Genomic DNA, 20,453 nt, shown 5'->3' with positions numbered 1-20,453 from the left:
AATTTTACAGCATGTGTCAGTGATAATAAATTGAATTTTGAAACTGAATTTGAACTACATCAAAAATTAAGTTACTGTCAACAATAAAGTGTAATTGTCAGTGATTGCTGCATTAGGGATCCTGAAATCAGGAATGCAAGCTACATAAAATTTTGTCTGGAGATAATGGAAAAAAAACGTGCTTCTCTTAACGATTAACAATTATCACAGTACGCAGATTTAAACTAATTGGCATTATAAGAATGATAACTTTTATTTTGGCTAATATTTTATTCGGCTTCAAATTGATAAAAATGGTTGCCTCTTCCAGGCTGTGCCAAGTAGTAAGCAACTTCAAAAAAGACTGAGGGTCTCTATCACTTCACATAGAAAATGCTGGAGGAACTCAGCAAGCCAGGCAGCATCTGTGGAAAACAATCATAATCCACAGGTCCTGTCGAAGGGTTTCGGCCCGAAACATCGACTGTACTCTGTTCCTTTGATGCTGCCCAGCCTGCCGCGTTCCTCCAGCATTTTGTGTGAGTTGCTCAGGTATCACTGGTGGCTTCACTGATAGCAGAAGCGTTTGAAACACTTTTAGTTCAGAAACTCGCATAGAGTCAAGTTTCTTTTGGCAAAACATTGGAGGAGTGCGCCACCAAGAGTTATAGAAGGTCACGGGCGAAATCCCGCGCAGGCAGGTAAAACCTGATGGAACTCGCGTTGGAAAGCGATTTTAAAATAAGAAATCGAAGGTTCCAGATACTAGCATTTGTTTGGCGGCGTCTCCCACTCACTACATAGAAGTACAGCAGTAGACGCCTAAAAGAAAGCCCGCATGCGCGCGGATAGCCTACCTTCAACTTGGAGGAGAGAGGGAAGGGCTGGGCTGGGCTGCTGGAAGAGGAATGCGCATGCGCACTTGTGGACCGAGCCTGGGCGTATGCCCATGCGCGTCTGCGGGCTGAGCGCTACCGGGACTGTGCGCATGCGCGCGTGCGGCCCGAGAGGCCGGCTGAATCCGAGCTGGCGTTTGAGAGGGAGGTAGGGGGCGCGCGCTGTGAGTTGAGCGGACGATCTGGAGCTGGCGGTGGCGGCTGTGAAGGCGCGCGGTGGCAGGGGCAGCGAGCGCGAACGGCAGGCGGAGGGATGCACGTGCACGGATGAGCCAGCGGCGACCTGGAACGGGGGAGAGGGGGGCGGGGCCGAGTGGTGATCGACGCCGGAACCGGAGTGAGAGAGCGGCGGCAGCGCCGAGCCGCACCGCGATGTACTACTCAGACACAGGTGAGTGCCGTGGCTTCAGCCCGCCTCCACTTCCAGCGGGCGGGAGTCGAGTAATTCATAAAAAGGACAACGGGACTTGGTCGCCTCCCCTTCCCTCTCCCCAATCACCGGGCCCATGGCCTCTCCAGCTGTCGTTCACCCTCCCTTCTGTCACGATATGCCTGACCTGTAATCACCGGTTTCAGGTTCAAACATCAGGGTCCCTGAAGAGGGGTGGATCTACGTTATCACCAACAAGGCAAGATCAATGTTACCGAGGTGGGCGATTGCTGTTCGTGACATTGACCAGCGGTTCCTATTGTCTCGCATTGGTATTTGTTACAATTTATTGGTGATTTACCCATTGCATTACTCTAAGGTGTTTTATTTTGCCAGTCAGTACTTTAATGTGGCGGCAATGTAATCTGATCGTTTGCATCACGCTGTGCTTTAGTCATTGTCTACAAGGTTTTTCAGCAAGAATGGAAAGGTTTTCGACGGAATAATACGATGTTCGTAGTGGACAGCTGCAAAAATGAAGAAACTGAGGACAACTTATCAGTAATTCTTGTTAGTAGATTTTTTTTCGGCTAAATAAATTCGATCTAGCAGCTTTTCATTCTCTTTTTCTTTTTTTCAATCTTTTTATTGAGTTTCATATAAATATAAAAAAACAACATAATAAAGAATAGGTTATGAATACAATAGACTTGAAATTACATTAATAATAAGATAATATCCTATTGAACATCAACAAAAAAAGTACATTAATCAATCGAGTCTATATAGTTATATATGAAAAAAACAAAAATAATCATCAAAAGAAAAAGAAAAAAAAATTTGAAAATATATAAAAGAATATATATGGAAAAAAAACACTAAACTAAACTAACATGGGCAATAATAACAGTTTGTAAGACTTTTCATTCTCACTCACACCACCAAAATTGAATTGTAAAATCGTAATAAGTGTTAGAAAATTGAATGTCTGATATTGTTCAGCTAAATTTTCTTTCTATAAACTTAGCAAGTCTTGAAATTGTGGAAGCTGTTTTTTAAATTTATGCTGGTTCTATTTAAATGCTAGCTACATTAAGCTTTCTAACAAATGCAACAAGTTAACTTCGTTCAATCTGGAAAATTTTAAGTTTTGTGTAATGTAGTTATATCATTTCTTGTATCAGTTTCTATCCCAGTTTTGGCAATTGTGAAGACTTGTTTGAGGGCTGTCAGAGGTTACAGCGGGATGTCGATGGGATGCAAAACTGGGCTAAGAAGTGGCAGATGGAGTTCAACCCAGAGAAGTGTGAGATGGTTCATTTTGGTAGGTCAAATATGATGGCAGACTATAGTATTAATGGTAAGACTTGTTGTAGTGTGTAGGATCAGATGGATCTTGGGATGCGAGTCTACTGGACAGTCAAAGCTGCTGTGCAGGTTGACTGTGTGAAGAAGGCGTTTGGTGTATTGGCCTTCATCAACCATGGGATTGAGCTCAAGAGCCAAGAAGTAATATTACAGCTATATAGGAACCTGGTCTGACCCCACTTGGAGCACTGTACGTGGTTCTCGTCACCTCACCACAGGAAGGATGTGGAAACTATAGAAGGGGTACAGAGGAGATTTACAAGGACGTTACCTGGATTGGCGAGCATGCCTTTAAGAGAATAGGTTGAGTGAACTTGGCCTTTTCTCCTTGGAGTGACGGAGGATGAGAGGTGACCTGACAAGTGTATAAAATGATGAGAGGCATTGATCATGTGGATAGTCAGAGGCTTTTTCCCAGGGCTAAAATGACTAACACGAGAGGACACAGTTTTAAGGTACATGGAAGTAGGTACAGAGGAGATGTCAGGGGTATGTTTTTGCGCAGAGAGTGGTGAATGTGTGGAATGGGCTGCTGGATTCGGTGGTGGAGGCAGATACAACAGAGTCTTTTAAGAGACTCTGGGATAGATTCATGGAGCTTAGAAAAGTAGAGGGCTATGGGTAACCCAAGGTAATTTCTAAAGTAAGTACATGTTCGGCACAGTGTTGTGGGCAGAAGAGCCTATATTCTGTTGTATTTTCTATATATTACGATTTTGGCTGTCATTTTTTGTAAAAAAATGCATTGTTCTAGGCATTCCTGATGAGTTGCTTTTCTGTCATCTTCAAACAGGAATTGAAGCTGAATGAAGAGAAATCTGTATAGAAATTATGCAATTTAAATTATTGTAAAGGCATAGATTTCCTGTTAGGATTACAACTTATCTCACTGCATCCCAGTGAGATAAGTTGGATTGACAAGTTCTAGTAACCTCGGCATGTGGTGAAATTTAGAATTTGTATTTAATGGCCTTCATGGTTTCTCTCTTTCTAGTCCTATCTTACATAATCATCTTTTCCTACCTTCTCTGCAAGACTCAACATTTCATGATTGGTACAGAAAGGGCATTAGTCACTTTGAAGATCTTTTCATAGATAATCATTTTGCAACTTTTCAACAACTGTCTGCAAAGTTTAATCTACCTAATACCCATTTTTTTTTAGATAACTTCAAATTAGACATTTTCATTAACCCTTTATTATCTAATTTTCCTAAGATGCCTGAGAAAAACATTGTGGACCTGTTTCTTTGTATTAATCTATTGGGTAAAGGCTTAGTATCTTTTATTAGTGATAAATTAGTGACCTTGAGGCATGCCCCCTTTGATAAAATTAGAACTGCTTGGGAGCGTGATTTAAATATTTCTTTATCTGATGCGGTCTGGGATTCAATTTTTAAGTCAGTTAATTCAACCTCTTTATGTGCTCGCCACTGTCTTTTACAGTTCAGGATTGTACATAGGGCTCACATGTCTAAAACTACATTGTTGCGGTTTTATCCTGACATTAGTCCTGTTTGTGACAAGTGTAAAGGTGGCGAGGCTTCTCTTATCCATATGTACTGGGCTTGTCCTAGTCTAGAGAAATTCTGAAGAGTAGTTTTTTAATCTTTATCCCATATTCTTAATTGCCACTTCGAACCTGATCCTCTGATTGCCCTTTTTGGTACCTTGGGTGAGGGAGGTATGCTAAACGTTGAACATTATCTTTTGCCTCTCTTTTGGCTAGACGTCTCCTTAGAGAAGTCTAGTTAGTTAGTTCTAACTAGAACTAACTTAGTTCTCCTTAGGTGGAAAGATGTTGCCCCACCCACTCACGCTCAATGGCTTAATGATATGTCCTGTTTAAACCTTGAAAAAATTCATTACTCACTTCTCAATTTGGACATAAAATTTCAAAAGGTGCGGGGAACTTTTCTTGAATACTTTCATAACTCCCCTTTAGATTAAGTTAATTCTTTTTAATCCCTTACTTTCAGCTTTTTTCTCTCTGTAAGTTTTGTGGTTTCTTTTGGATGGAAATTACATTATAGTTTTAGTAGTAGGCATTATTATTCTTTTTCAATTTATATTTACAGTTTTGTGGGGTCGAATGCTCCAATTAATTTTTTTTACACATTGTAATGGTTGGTCCGGAGTTTCATAGTAGGAGGGAGGGAAGGATACTAACTTTATATAATTTTATTCTGGGTGCTGTTTCCTTAGTGTTATGAATTATATAATTGACATGTTTATTTTGCACTGTATTAATCTTCACTTTGTTGGGATTTTTGTTTGTAGTTGGTTTGTAGAAATGCATTAAAAATTAATTAAAAAAAAGAATTTGTGAAGATGAATTTTGATGTTTGATAAATCTCCATTGAAGATCCTTGAGTCCTTTTAATGTTCGGTGTATGCAAAGATGGGTAATATTTATTGGGTTAATAACCCATTGCACTAAAATGTTACTTTTTAAAAATTTTGTTTACTATAGTTCAGTGGTTCTCAACCTTTGTCTGCTTGTGACCCACTTGTGACTTACATTTACTTCGGTTCCCGTCCTCCATAGTTTCCGTTAGTTGTTAAAGTTCTTTTGGTCAACTGTATTAATTAAAGTTAACTCGTACTATTATACTAATATTTGTTTTAACAGGTTATAGGTGTTGCGTTAAATATAATGTTGCAGGTGTATATGAATATGAAAACAAACCTATTTCAAATGTATTATATATTTATAGTATATATAATATTCTTCCAATAAGTAATGAAAAAGTGCTTAATATTGTTACTTTGAGCATTTAGTGAGATCATTGCGACTGATGCTAACTAGTGAGTTATTGATACCTGGTTGCAACTTGTTTAAAGATAATCAGGGATCACCTCTTTTCACATAAAGACTGTTCCGAGCTTTTGATAGCTGGTGAGGAGCTTGACTAAACCCACACTCAACTGGATAAGAAATGGGAAATCCAATTGAAAACCACTTTTCCTTGAGCTGTGCAAACTTGTTTTGACTATCACTAGTAACCCTGATATTTTACTTGGTGTGTTTGAATTTGACTTGAGCCGTAATATCACTCTGCACAGCTCAATAAGATGTTCTTGCAATAATCCACTGTATTTCCAAACTTGAGGGTGACTTTCCTGACTTCAGTCCATATTACATGAGCATTTGTTCTTACGGCGGGAACAAAATTAACACAAAACTCCCATTACTTGGCTTTAGATTAGCTTTGTTAACATAATTGGAGCATTTTTTAATGCATTCTCACACGATGTGAAGAGTACATTTAATTCTGAAAGAAGTTTGAGGATTTATCTCAAGTAAGTTGGAATTGCTATGAGTACTAGCCTTAGAGATTCTCAATCTTTCTGGCTGATTGGTTATTAAGTATTTAATTTTACATTGCTGAGCATATCTCCAATTGTATAAGGTCCCTTATACTGTAATTGGGACACTTTTATATATTTTAAAAAACTGCATAAGTTTGACTTTTGTTTCTATGATCAAATATACAGGTTCACTGGTGAGCATGATGAAGAAGTGGCTGAATGATTTAAAACAATGGTTGTTTTCTTTATTGTTTATTCTTTACTTGGAATTTCTTTATTCCAAGTACTAAACTTGGAATATGGTGCAAATTACTGAATGCCTATGAAATGACAATTCTTCTCAACGTTAGGTCATTTTCTTAAGCTTACTCACTTGCAAGCTCGTACTGAAGGGAATTGAATTACTTTCATTCTTATTCACAAATACGGAAATAATTTGTCTAGATTTCTTTGTATTTCATTTATTCTTTGAGAGTGGATCAGAAATTCTTTTGTGAAACTTTATTATTGTACACCAGCTGAAGGAGTTTAATCTAAAAATTAAATTTCTGGAAACAATCAAGCTTCTTGTGCAAAGTTTACACCAAATTGTACCAGTTTCTCTGAAGCACAGTCCCAGAACCCACCAGGCAAGCGTAGTAATACCAAAAAGTACTTAATGCATATTTTGATGTTGCTTGCATAAAACACATTTGCTAAGCGGATGTCCAAAAATGGAGTAGGCTAGCCTTACAGAAAATGGTGCTAACTGGACAGTTGCAGCTTCTGATAATACATTTTAACTCAAGACCACCTATCTGTATTTTTATGATGTTTCCATTCTACCTCAAAATATTTGATCAAAACGTAACTATGTCTTTAGTACATCTGTTAGAATACTTGATATATTACTACCTACCCTTCAGTTTTCTAGCTTCCATACATCTGAGGTAATCACTGATTAGACCCTGACCACTACACCCATCACTTGCTCTCATACGTTTTTACTATGTTGTATGTTACTATTTTGCATGATAACCTTTCAATTTTATGATATCAATCTCCACAATCTTGTCACACAATCCTATTAACCTTCTTCAGCGCATTGACGTCTAAAAGCTCATATTCTGAACCTCTAACGTCAAGTTGGCCCAGAGTGAGTTGCTGGGCATTGTGGTCTATGTCCAGAGTGAGTGCTGGGCAGCAAAATCTGGGCCTGGAGCAAGTCACTGGGTAATGCGATCTAGGTCCGGAGCCTTTTGAGGTAGTGGTGCGTGGATCCGATTGCGAGGTACAAATTAAATACGGGCCCGGATCTGATTTCACTCGCTGTTTGCAATCTTCAGTCATCTCTCCAGTCTGCCAGAGCTTTTTGCTGTTCTGTTGTTTAGTTCATTTAATGTCCGGCCCAGTTAGACTGAAAAGACAAGGTGTTGGTCTCTTGGGGGAGAGCATATTTCGGTTATTCTCTGGAATGGAATGGTCATCTCTGTGGCATTGAGGCTGTGAAAACTGCTGTGCTCCATGCCCGCTAATATGATGAACTGATAAGTGATGCTTTGGGCTTGCTCCAGGCTACTCAGGAGTTGAGACCTGAGGTCTGAATTTTGGTTCAGAACACTGTTGTTTGCTTCAATTGTTTGCATGGTTTGTATTTTTTTATTCTCTTTCTCTTGCGTGTCAAGTGATGGCCTTTTATTTTTATTTTTTTCTTTCATTGGGTTCTTTTGGGTTTCTTGCATTGTGGCTACCTGTGAGCAAGGAAATCTCAAGATTGTATAATTTATACATGCTTTGATAATAATTGTACTTGAATCTTGAAGTAAGTTCTCCAGACCAACACGTACAAACCACAGCATCTGCAGTGTACTTTGTGTTTACTAATTCTCCAGACTAGTTCCAATGGAGAATTTATAATCTTGTAATTTCCTTTCCTGCCTATGTTTAATTATCGCATTTTTGACATTTGACCAAGCTTTTGGTGAGCTGTCCTATATCTACTTTTAGCTTGTAGCCATGTCTTTGAACAGCTTCTGTGAAGTCCTTTAGGATATATTGTGTTTTATTTGTCCTAGACCAAGTGGGTTTGGTGGCTATGGAACAAAGTCCTTTGCTGCCATTTTTTAAAGTATATATTACTCAAGGTGGTCGTGTTAAATGGGTACCTGATATTTTTTAGAATTAGAATCTTAATTAGAAGTTGCCAAAGTGAAAGCAGTAAATCAGATATGTATTAACATGTTTATATTTGTTTATGCAGCAAACACAATTTACAACAAATTCTAATGTAATATCTTGAAGAGACTTTTTTCTGTGAAGGAGGAATAAGTTCTGTCCTTCATTATGACTGCAATTAAAAAAAATATTTTTGGCTAAGTGCTTAATTTTCTTTTTAGCTTAATTATTACTTAATTTCTCCTCTGGTGGTGTTGCTCAAAATCTCTTGAATCACATCAAAATATTTGAGGGTTATTACATTTCAGCTTGCTTTGTAACAAGATTCAAAATTAAACACATTTAGTGAACTATTACTATACATTTGGTGAACGAAGACGTGCTGTTCTGGCTTGTTTTCTAAATTTGAATATTCAAGGATGAATATTTAAAATCTTATGTCCTGTATGTTACTTATTTGCAGATGCCTTGGGTGGAATGAGTGGGCGAATGAGAGCAAAGAAAAGGCCAGCTATTCTTGAAACTTCAGTGGATAATAATCCCCCTTTGAGATCATCTGGAAGACAGGTTTTGTACAGAGCTATTGAAGCCAATATCTATTGCAGATTTCAATGTAATTCCAATGGGTATAGCCTTTTACCTGATAGATTTCAAAGTATTTGAATTAATGAGAATGCTATTTTGCCCTTCGTGTTAATACAACTTGCTACAAAGCTTTGTTTAAAAAGGTGATTCACACAACTATTTAGCCATCAGTGAATGCCAGACCCACCCAGTTCCCCTCCACCACCATTCTTCTCTGTCTGGCAGAACTCGTCGTCACTCTCAATTTTTCCTTTGGCTCCTCTCACTTCTCTCAAACGAAAGGTGCAGCCATGGGCACTCACTTGGGTCCCAGCTATGCCTGCCTTTTTGTTGGCTATGTGGAACAGTCTTAAGTTCCAAGCCTACACTTGTCAACCTCCAACTTTTCCTATGCTACATCGATGACTGCATTGGTGCTGCTTCCTGTACCCATGCAGATCTCGTCCACTTCATCAGCTTCGCTTCCTACTTCCACGTTGCCCTCAAATTTACCTGGTCCATTTCGGAGACTTCGATTTCTCTGTCTCTTTCTCTGTAGATAGCTTATTTATTGATGTCTATTATAAACCCACGGACTCTCACAGCTACCTGGACTATACCTCTTACCACCCTATTACTTGTGAAGATGCTAACCCCTTATCTCAATTCCTTTGTCTCCAGCGCATCTGCTCTTAAGATGAGGCTTTTTATTCCAGAACAAAGGAGATATTGTCCTCCTTCAAAGAAAGGCCCTTCCCTTCCTCTGCCCTCAACTGTATCTCTTCCATTTTGTGCAGGTCTTCCCTCATCCCATCCTCCTGCCACTCCTCCAGAGCTGTGGTTCCTCTTGTCCTCGCCTACCACCCCACCAGCCTCTGCATTATTTTCCATAACTTCTGCCTTCTCCAATAGGATTCCACCACCAAGAACATCTTTCCCTCCCCCCCTTTTTATTTTCCACAGGGATCACTTCCTACGCAACTCCTTTGTCCATTCGTCCCTCCTCACTGATCTCCCTCCTGGCACTAATCAATGTAAGTGGAACAAGTGTTACACCTGCCCCTGCAGCTCCTCCCTCACTACCATTCAGGGCCCTAAACAATCCTTCCAGGTAAGGCAACACATCACCCTGTGAGTCTGTTGGGGTCATATACTGTGTTTGGTGATGCTGATGTGGCCTCCTGTGTATTGCTGAGACCTTATGTAGATTGGGAGAGTACTTTGAGCACCTACGCTCTGTTGACCAGAAAAAGCGTGATCTCCCAGTGTCCATGCATTTCCAGTTCCCATTCCCATTCTGACATGTCAGTCTATGGCCTTCTCTACTGTCACAATGAGGCCATACTCAGATTGGAGGAGCAACATTAACAGTTGCGTGTGCTTGTTATACTTACCATGGTTCAAGTCAGCAACCAGTCCCTTTGTGAGCTGACCCATGATGTGGTTACTATAGTAACTTTGGTTTGGGCCTGTCATGCTATTGAGTGGGTAGCCATAATTCTCCCTCTGGTACTCTTTCCCCCTTCTCTTTCTACTTCTCTCTCTCCTCCAGCCTTGTATCTCTTTCGCTAATCAACATCCCAGCTCTTACTTTACTGCTCTCCCCCACTCCCCCCACCCCCACGGTTTCACCTATCACCTTGTATTTCTTCTTCCCCCACCTTTTAACCCTGACTTCTCATCTTTTTTTTCTCCAGTCCTGATGAAGGATCTTGACCCAAAATGTTGACTGTACTCTTTTTCCAAAGATGCTGCCTGGCTTGCTGAGTTCCTCCAGCATTTTGTGTGTGTTGCTTAGATTTCCCGCATCTGCAGATTTTCCCTTGTTTGTGAATGCTCTATATAGGAGTTTTTATTCCTTAAACTAATGTTAAACTATAGAATTTTTCAAGAATAATGCAACTTTTGGCAAATTCAGGGAACAAAAAATAGTTTAAATTAGGATATTTTGATTTGCAGTGCAAAATGATCACTGTGGTCTTGCAAGACTGCAAATATCCTCAAGAATTTGTGATACATGCACAGAATTTTGCTTTGTTTTTTTGCTGAAGACACCATTTCCCATTGTTCTATTTGCAATTCCCAGCTTAGGAAGATGCAAGATGGATGTCATTGCAGATGAATGTGAGCAGTAGTAAGTGATATGCCACTAATGGTGCATATGGTTGACATTCCATATTATTTTAAAGATGGCTGTGGAAGACTTAGCATATTAGACTTACCCTAATACGTTTTGCACTGTAATTTAGATTTTAATAGTTAAACTTATCTTTTAAAATAATGCCACAAGGAGTGATTATGTGACATTGTTGTGTCAGTCCTCCAATTCAGTTACAGATTCATATTGCCTTCATTTGGAATTTATAAAGGTCAAAAAGAAAACTTTTGAAAATGAAGAAGAGGAAGAAGGTTGTGAAAAGAAATACAGAAAATGTGAAAAAGCTGGCTGTACTGCAACACACCCTGTTTGCTTTGCAAGTGCTGCAGAAAGGCAAGTCAATTTAATTTTTATTGCAAAAACACTATATTACTTATAACATAGAAAGAGGAGATAGAGCCCATGCACTCATATCAACTTCCACCCTAGTACTCCCATTCATCTCATTATTTTCTTTTGTCCCTCTAAACCACTTTTGAATAATTTACCATTTAATTACACTAAGGGATAAATTACAGTCAATCTACCAGCAAGTCTTTGGGATGTGAGCAGAAATCAGAATACTCAATAGAAGCTTGTGTATGCAAATTCCACACAGAAATGATGAATGGGTCCTTTGAATAATAAGGCAGTAACATCACAGTCAAGCTTCAACAAAAATCTGTTTTATTGCTGCTCCTTGAATACTATGCATGGTAGTTGTAATTTAAAGGTGGAGGGAAAGGAATTTATAGATTTTGAACAGATAAAAATAGTTTATTATTAATTTTAGTGGAATTGTTTTTTTTATAATTTTAAACTGACATAGATCTAATGCTATCATTGGATGACCATACCAGATGATAATAAATCCAGAATTGGGTGAAAATGATAATCAACATTACAAGTATTTTGCATTTTCTTTTTTTTATAAAAATTTTTTAAATTGAATTTTCGAATAGGTTACCGAAGGAAAAAAAATTATAAAAAAAATTATCAACCCTTCCCCCCTCCCCTTAACCCCTCCTCCCCCAACATATCCCTATAGAAAGAAAAAAAAGAGAGAAGAAAAAAGAAAGAAAGAAAGAATGCCTGGATATTGGAAGATCCCCACATGCTTCATGGAGTTCATAATAGCTTTAGTATATATATTTATTTCTTTCCCCAGATAACCAATAATTTTATCTTCGGAGCACCTATATATTTAATCCTATCTTTTGTAAATAAGGGCGCCAAATTTTCAGAAATATTTCATATTTATCTCTTAAATTATAAGTAATTTTTTCAAGTGGAATGCAACTAAAAATTTCATTCTTCCAATGATCTATACTTAAGTATGAATCCAATTTCCAAGTAACTGCAATAGCGTTTTTGGCTACTGCCAATGCAATCTTTATGAATTCTTTTGGATATTTATTCAGTTTGGATTTCGGTTTTATCCCTTCAATATCGCCTAGTAAAAATAATGTTGGATTATGTGGAAGTTGTGTTCCAATAATTTGTTCCAATAAAATTCTTAAATTTGTCCAAAAAGGTTGAATTTTAAAACAAGACCAAGTAGAGTGTAAAAAAGGACCAATTTCTTGATTACATTGGAAACATTAATCAACTATATTTGGGTTTAATTTATTTATTTTTTGTGGTGTGATATATAATTGATGTAAAAAATTATATTGCACTAATCTTAACTGGACATTTGTTGTATTTGTCATACTGTCAAGACATAGTCTTGACCAACTTGTTTCTTCAATTTTAATATTCAAATCAGTTTCCCACTTTTGTCTTGACTTATGAATTCCTTGTTTAATTGCCTGCTTTTGAATCAAACTATACACACAAGAAATAAATTTTTTAATTTTTTGAATTAAAGTTTCTATTTCATTAGGTTTCAGCAATAACATTGTTTGACCCAATTTATCTCTTAAATAAGCCCTTAATTGGAAATAACAAAAAATATTTTGTATTTATTCTTTAATTGATCAAATGACATTAATATACCTCCTTCAAAACAATCTCCTATTTATCTAATCCCTTTTTGAAACCAAATGTAGAGTTGATTATATAAAGAATTTATATAAATATATATAAATTAAATTATTTACCATTATTGAAAAAAATTCAAGAAGATCTTGATAAACGGATGGCGTTACCAATAACATTAGTAGGCAGTGTAAATGCTGTAAAAATGAATATATTCCCTAGATTCCAATATTTATTCCAAACACTACCAATACAATTACTGCAGAAATTTTTTCAAGAGTTAAATAAATGTGTGAGGAAGTTCCTTTGGAAAGGTAAGATGTCAAGAATATCATTGGAAAAATTGACATGGAAATTTGACCTAGGAGGGTTACAACTTCCAAACTTTAAGTATTATTATAAAGCAAATCAACTTAGATTTATTGCATCTTTTTTGATGAAGATAAACCGGCATGGATTAGAATAGAATTAGATAAAATAGGAGAAAATATACCAGAAGATTTTATATATAAGTGGGAATCTAAATGGATACGGGAAAAGAAAGAATCTCCTATATTAAAACATTTGATTGATTTATGGGCTAAGATGAATGTTGATGATGAGATAAAGAAATCTTTATTAGCAAAGAGACCTTTAATTCAAAATAAACTTATTCCTTTTACAATGGATAACCAACTTTTATACAGTTGGTATTTTGCATTTTCTGACCATGTTGAATGTTAAAGTAAGACCTTTGGCTCTGTTATCTTTTAAGTAATATATATTGCTTGTTTGTTTGAGAAAATCTGAAAAGTAAATTGAATTTTAAAAATAGTAACCATTTTGAAAATGCTTTCAAATAAACATGTAATATTTTTTGTTTGCATCATGTGGAACTTCTCTGTGATTTTGTTTTAAATATTAAGTTGAGAACTAGTAAGCAATACTTGGTTTTTTGTTGATTGAGGTGAAAGGAATATTTTCTGTTAGCCTATTCTGAACAATGTAGTTTCTGAATCACTGTCCGAGCCTTTGCCACCAAGCCTCTACAGTGCAATGGAATACTTTCCACTTGCCTAGATGCATTGAGAATATCATGACCATCCAGATCAAATCAATCTTGTTTGATTGCTGTTGTATCAATGATCCAATAAATATATTTTCTTCACTGGTAATAGTGGTTTCAGTGTGTACCATTAATAAAAGGCACTGCATTTATTTGCCCAGGCTTTTCAAACTTCCTAAGTCATGACTTTGATCACCAAGGTGGATAAAGTAAACATTACCATGTGCAAGTTCACTTTGAAATTGCACAGCATCTTGACTCGAAAATATCTTGCAGCTCCCTCATTGCTTATGGATATAGATCCTGGAATCCCTCACTTCCAGCAGCAGTATTCTCAGGGTACTTCTGCCAGAACAGCTGAAGCCATTTGAAAAAAAGAATCTGTCACCGCATCAATATAACCCAGGTCCAAATAAATGGAAAAAAATGCATTTAATGTCTTATTAATAGATTATAGCTTACATCCTTGTCCACACCTCTCCTGAATTGCTCCACAAACCTACACATTAGGGAAATTTATAGTGTACAATTTGCGTATGTTTCTTGTGGAGTTACTGAAATAAAAAACGTCAGAGTTTATGATAAAACCCAGATCAGCAGCTTTTGTCGCTACACCACGATGCGCCCTATAAGATTCTTCAGTCATTCAACAATGTTATTCTTCTCCTTCATGTTCTCAATCAATATATTGCCTTAATTTGCAAATAAATACTTAAATTAAAATTTATTTCAAATGTATGCTGAAGAGTTGACCATCCTTTAATGCAAATATCTTAAGCCCTATTACAATTGTAATTTTCTCGTGACAACTCCGGGGAGATTTCTTGATCATTTCCACTGAACCAGCATGTTAACGATAATGACAAGCTCCTTGGGCTTAGTGTTGATTTAAAAATGACTATTTTATCTTTTAATTTTCACCAATTTTATCCATGCCTTTACTTAAGGATTCAACTTTGATTACGTTCTCCTGATCACCTCCAGTTTTCCAACCTCTATACACTTATGCCCTGCTGGTCATGTCCAGCACCTCACCAAATTTTGTTCACCCATCTGTACTCCTGCGGCTTTGCAGTGGCTCTTCATCTATCACCAAGACTCCACCCTCTATGTCTCTATATTCATTTCCACCCTATAGCTAGGAACTTTGTTCTACATTTTTGGAGGTGTTGCTTCCTAGTTTCCTTTATCACACATAATTACCTCTTCCTTCAATTTGTTAGGCACCTATGGTAGTTCTCAACTTTGAAAATTTATTGGGTTGGAAATTTGAAATTTGAAATATATGTTTCATTTTAGGTGTGCAAAAAATGGTTACACATCACGTTGGTACCATTTATCTTGTGGAGAACATTTCTGTAATGAGTGCTTTGACCATTGTTACCGCAGGTAAATTTCTAGAGATTTTTTTAAAATTACCTCTTTTTTAAAATGTTATCATACCTTTGAGAACTTTCAGGCAATTCTGTTTTTAAACCTGTCTTGAAGGACATGATAAAATGTTTTATTTAGACTTCTTCCTTGTGCTCGTACTTATTTTTAAAGTCAGTTTTTTCAAAATGATGTGCTTTAGAGATTTGCTCTGTGCTTGTAAGGTGCTAATTGATTTTAGCACTTTCAGAACTTGGGTCGAAATACTCATTTGAAAATGGACATTTGCCTGGGCTACTTGCAATTGTGCAAGTAACTTGGTGCAATTTGCCAGATTTTATTGACAATAAAATGGTGACCTCATTGCCATAGAACTTGATGTGGAATGTAAACATACCTTCAGAATTTTATGTGCTTCAATTATTGCAAAGCAAAACTCCCATTTCCTACTCACAAAAATATTTATTGAATTGCATGTAATGTTAGAAATTCTATAAACAGTTCGTGATCATCTGTTTCCAATATTTCAGTGACAAATATTATTGTGAAATAACACATTACTGTCATTTTCTGCTCACACGGCAACAACGAAATTTAAAATTTGCTGAAATTTATTGATGGAATGTTTTGGGAGTCTAGTGGTGTTTAAGATTTTAAATAAAGTCATGAATTGTTAGAAAAATGTGCAATGTTTTTATTTGGGGACTTGTGACATACAACAGCTTAATATCCTTTAAAATATTTTAGATGTTCGATGGTAATTGATGAATTTTCTAACGATTCTGGTGAATTTAAAGGGAGCGTGGGAAATGAGACTGGTGAACTCACTGCTTAATATTTTGGATTTCTGACTGATAGTTGGTTATGAGTTTCATGAACTTATTCATGTTTGCAATAATGTAGACATTTTCCTAATGCATATTGTTATGTTTATTGTTAAATTTTCCTCAGCCACAAAGATGGATATGAAAAATATGCTACCTGGAAAAGAATTTGGACCAGCAATGGCAAAAGTGAGCCGAGCCTGAAAGCATTCATGGCTGATCAATTGGTTCCTTTCTGGGTAAGTTCCACAAATAAAAGCTAATATTCAAATTCATATTCTGATTTCAAATTGCACCAGAAGGTACAAAAATGTTTTATTTAGTTTGCAATGAAGCTGTTAAAACTATGTGAGGTAAAGTTGCAGAATTAATCCATGAAAATGAGCTGCTTTTGCTTGGGATAATTTCTAAAGCATATACCTGACTAAATGAAAGAGAATATTTTACTGCTGTAAATATCAAGGGCTGGTTAGTGGCAAGATGGCGCTGGTGAACCATACCTCTTCTGCAGTATGCAATTTCCCTTTGAGCATTGTACTTTTAAATCAACCTAATGATCTACAGGTACAAGTTTCACGATCTTCTGATGAACTCTTTGGACTGAACAAGAGCAGCACCTTTAAGCAGATGGGAGTTCATTGCCATGGCCAGTAGTGAAGTAGGTGAGGGATTGGGGGTGGGGGGGGACTCCAAGCCAAGGTGGAATGCAGAGGGCTGAGACCCCATCTACCCAGCACCTTAGCAAGTATACAGTTACTGGAGAAAATAGTTAAGGACCTGTATAGGAGAGAAATGAGAGATTGTTGTTTACTATGTCTGAGCAAGACAGCTGTAAGACTAGAAGGCATCTCAATTACTGAATGGACTGAACCGCTAATTTGGAAAAGGTAAAAGATGGAGGTGTGTGTTTCATAATAAGCTTTCAATGGTGCCCCATTGTGGAGGTTTTGTCAAACTTGTGTCCCCCCGACCTTGAACACCTAATAGTCAAATGCCATCCGTTCTTTTACCTAGGGAGTTCTTCATATTTCTGACTGCAGTTCACATATCACCAGCGGTTGACTAAGATCAAGCGTTTGAGATACTGCATGATGCTGTCTCAGAACAATAAACAGTCCATCCCGATGCATTTCCAATCATAGTTGGGATCTTCAACCAGGCTTATTGAAGAAAACCCTACCCAATTACCATCAAATATAATCTATGACACCAAAGGTCACAACACACTAGACTACTATTGAGGAAAGCCATTTTTAAAAATTGGATCACTTGGCTGTCCTGCTACCTGTATGCAGGGAGAGACTAAAGAGCAAAGCTCTAAAGATTAGGATAACAAAGAGTTGGTCATGAGGCAGAGGAGCGGCTCTGGAACTGCTTCAAGTCAGTGGATTAGGCCGTGCTCAAGGATTCATCTGGGGATCTGAATGAATATATCATGCTTGTCATGGACTTTATTAAAACTGTTGTAGATGAGTGTATCCCTACAAAATAACTTTGTCTTCCCCAACCCTTGTGCAGAAGACAGCAAACTTAAAATACTAAAAGTAAAAGATTATAATAGTAAATAATAAGCAATAAAGAGAACATAAGATGAAGAGTCCTTGAAAGTGAGTCCATAGGTGTGGGAACAATTATGATGTTGAGTGAAATTATCCCCTTTGGTTCAAAAAGCTCTGCATGAACTATGAGATCCGCTGTCTGCTGAGGGCCAGATCATTCAAGTCTGGTGACCAAGAAAGTTGCAAGAGATCCAAGTACAATCTCCGGAACACCATTTCATGGGCAAAGTGGCAACTCCGGACTAAATTTGATTCAACAAGCGATGTTCGACAGTTGTGGCAGAGATTAAATACTATCACCTCTTAAAAAGTGAAATCAAGTGACATGGGTGACAACAGGGTTTCCTTCCAGATGAGCTCAATTTTTTCTTTGCTGGCGTTGACCATCAAAACATGGAGGAACCATCATGCAACTCACACAGCCCCAATGATCCTGTGATTTCAGTCTCTGAGGCCAACGTCAGAACTCTGCTTTTAACAACATTACTTCTCAAAACTAATCAGTAAACTGGAAGACCTGAGCCTCAATGCTCCCTTGTGCAATTGGATCCTGGATTTCCTCACCTGTAAACCCCAGTCAGTTCAATTTGGCAAAAACAACTCCTCAGCACAGGAGCACCAGAGGGATATGTACTTAGCCTCCTGTTCTACTTGTTTTACACTTATGAGCTAAGTAAAGCTCCAACACCATTTATAAGCTTGCTAACGACATCACTGTTGTGGACTGTAACAACGGGTGATGAATCATTATACAGGAGTTAGATTGTAAACTTGGTTAAGTGGTATGATACCAATAACCTCTTATTCGAGCCAATAAGACCAAGGAACTGATTGTAGACTTCAGGAGAGGGAAACCAGAGGTCCATGAGCCAGTATTCATTGGAGGATCTGAGGTAGAGAAGGTCAGTAACCTTAAATTCCTGGGTGTCAGTATCTCAGAGGACCTGTCCTGGACCCATCACATAAGTATTATTGTGAAGAAAGCATGACAGCACCTGTGCTTCCCTAGGAGTCTGCGGAGCTTTGGCATTTCATCAAAAACCTTGGTAAACTTGATGTGTGGTGGAAAGTATGCTAATTGGCTGTATTACAGCCTGAGTATGGGAACACCAATGTCTTTGTGGAAAATCCTATAAAATATAATGGATTCAGCCCAGTACAACACAGGTAAAAACACATGTTGCTGTAACAAAAAAGCATCGATCATCAAAGATCTTGCCCACCCAGACCATGCTCATTTCTTGCTGCTGCTATCTGGTAGAAGGTACAGGGGCCTCAGGATTCACGCTAGCCTGTTCAAGAACAGTTACTACCCATCAACCATCGGGCTCTTGAACAAAAGGAGATAGCTACACTCATAAAGACTCTGTCATATTGTTATTTCATGCACATTATTTATTGTTATTTATTTACATCTGCATTTGAACAGTTTGTTTACAGTTAAGTTCCGGATGTTTATAACTATTCTTCTATGGATTTGCTAAGTAAGCCCACAGAAAAAGAATCTCAGGGTTGTATGTGGTGATATGTATGTACTCTGATAATAAATTTTACTTTGAACTTTGTGCGCACAGCTTTCAGGAGGGTGAACCCATGAAAAGCATCTGGCCTAGACGCGGTACCTGTCCAAGTGCTAAAAAACTGTGACCAACAGGCTGGAGTGTTCAGTGAGATCTTTAACCTCTCACTTCGGCAGTGTGAGATACCCAGTTACTTCAAGCAGGCTTCAATTATACTGGCACCTAAGAAGAATGTGGTAACCAGCGTCAATGACTATCGTCCTGTAGTACTTGCATTTACAGTGAAGTATTTTGAGAGGTTGGTGATGAAACCAACTCCTGCCTGAGAAGAGACTTGGATCTACTCCAATTAGTCTACTGGAGCAAAAGAACTATAACAGATGTCATCTCATTGGTTCTTCACTCAATCCTGGAACATCTGGACAGCAAAGATTATATAACAGGATGCTCTTTATCAGTTACAGCTCTGCATTCATTGGACCTTAAATTTCCTAACATGCAGACCCCAGACAGTTTGGATTGGCAACAACATCTCCTGCACAATCTCCATAAGCACAGGTGCACCAAAAGATTGTATGCTTAGCTTTCTACTCTAGTCACTTTCCACTTATGACTGTATGGCTAAGCACAGCTCCAGTGCCATGAAGTTTGTTGATGACACCCTTGTCATAGGCTGAGTCAAAAGTGGTTATGAATCAGCATATAGAAGGGAGATTGAAAATCTGGCAAAGCGGTGTCATAACACCAACCTCTTGCACATTGTCAGCAAGAGGAAGTGGCTGTTTATTCATTTCAGGAGAAGAAAACTCGAGGTCTTTGAGCCAGTCCTCATTGAAGGATCAGAGGTGAAGCAGATCAGCAAGCTTAAATTCTCTTTCGGAAGACCTGCCCTTGGCCCAGCATCTAAGTGCAATTACAAAGTAAGTACGGCAGTGCCTCTACTTCCTTAGGAGTTTGTGAAAATTTGGCATGACGTCTAAAATGTTGAAGGCTTTTGTAGATCCTTGGTGGAGAGTATATTGACTGGCTGCATCATAGCCTGGTATGAAAACACCAGTGCCCTCGAATGGAAAATCCTACAAAAAGTAGAGGATACAGGCTAGTCCATCATTGTAAATCTCTCCCCATCATTGAGCACATCTACACGAAACATGGTTGTAGGAAAGCAGCATCCATCATCAAGATCCCCCACCACCCAGGACATGCTTTCTTGCTACTGCCATCAGGAAGCAGGTACAGGAGCCTCACGACTCATAACACCAGGTTCAAGAACAGTTATACCCCTCATTCAGCAGCCATTGATCCAAGGGGGATCACTTGCCCCATCTTTGAAGTGTTCCCACACCTATGTACTCATTTTCAAAAACTCTTCATT

At 37.9% G+C, this 20,453-nt stretch overlaps 1 protein-coding gene across 4 annotated transcripts in view; it reads left to right on the top strand.

The window, feature by feature from the left end:
- Positions 1-960: 960 nt before the first annotated feature.
- Positions 961-20,453, top strand: part of LOC132378520 (lysine-specific histone demethylase 2) — a 75,650-nt gene continuing 56,157 nt past the window's right edge. For 2 of the 4 annotated variants that reach the window (XM_059945476.1, XM_059945475.1), the window contains exons 1-5: positions 961-1,266; positions 8,542-8,645; positions 11,012-11,133; positions 15,104-15,193; positions 16,127-16,238. In XM_059945476.1, the coding sequence (XP_059801459.1) occupies positions 1,143-1,266; positions 8,542-8,645; positions 11,012-11,133; positions 15,104-15,193; positions 16,127-16,238 (552 nt within the window). In that variant the 5' untranslated portion in view covers positions 961-1,142. The other 2 variants (XM_059945477.1, XM_059945478.1) reach the window with 2 other exon arrangements.

The sequence above is a fragment of the Hypanus sabinus genome, chromosome 20, assembly GCF_030144855.1.
Source record: "Hypanus sabinus isolate sHypSab1 chromosome 20, sHypSab1.hap1, whole genome shotgun sequence".
In the NCBI taxonomy this organism is placed as follows: domain Eukaryota; kingdom Metazoa; phylum Chordata; class Chondrichthyes; order Myliobatiformes; family Dasyatidae; genus Hypanus; species Hypanus sabinus.
This window is presented reverse-complemented; position numbering and strand designations above follow the sequence as displayed.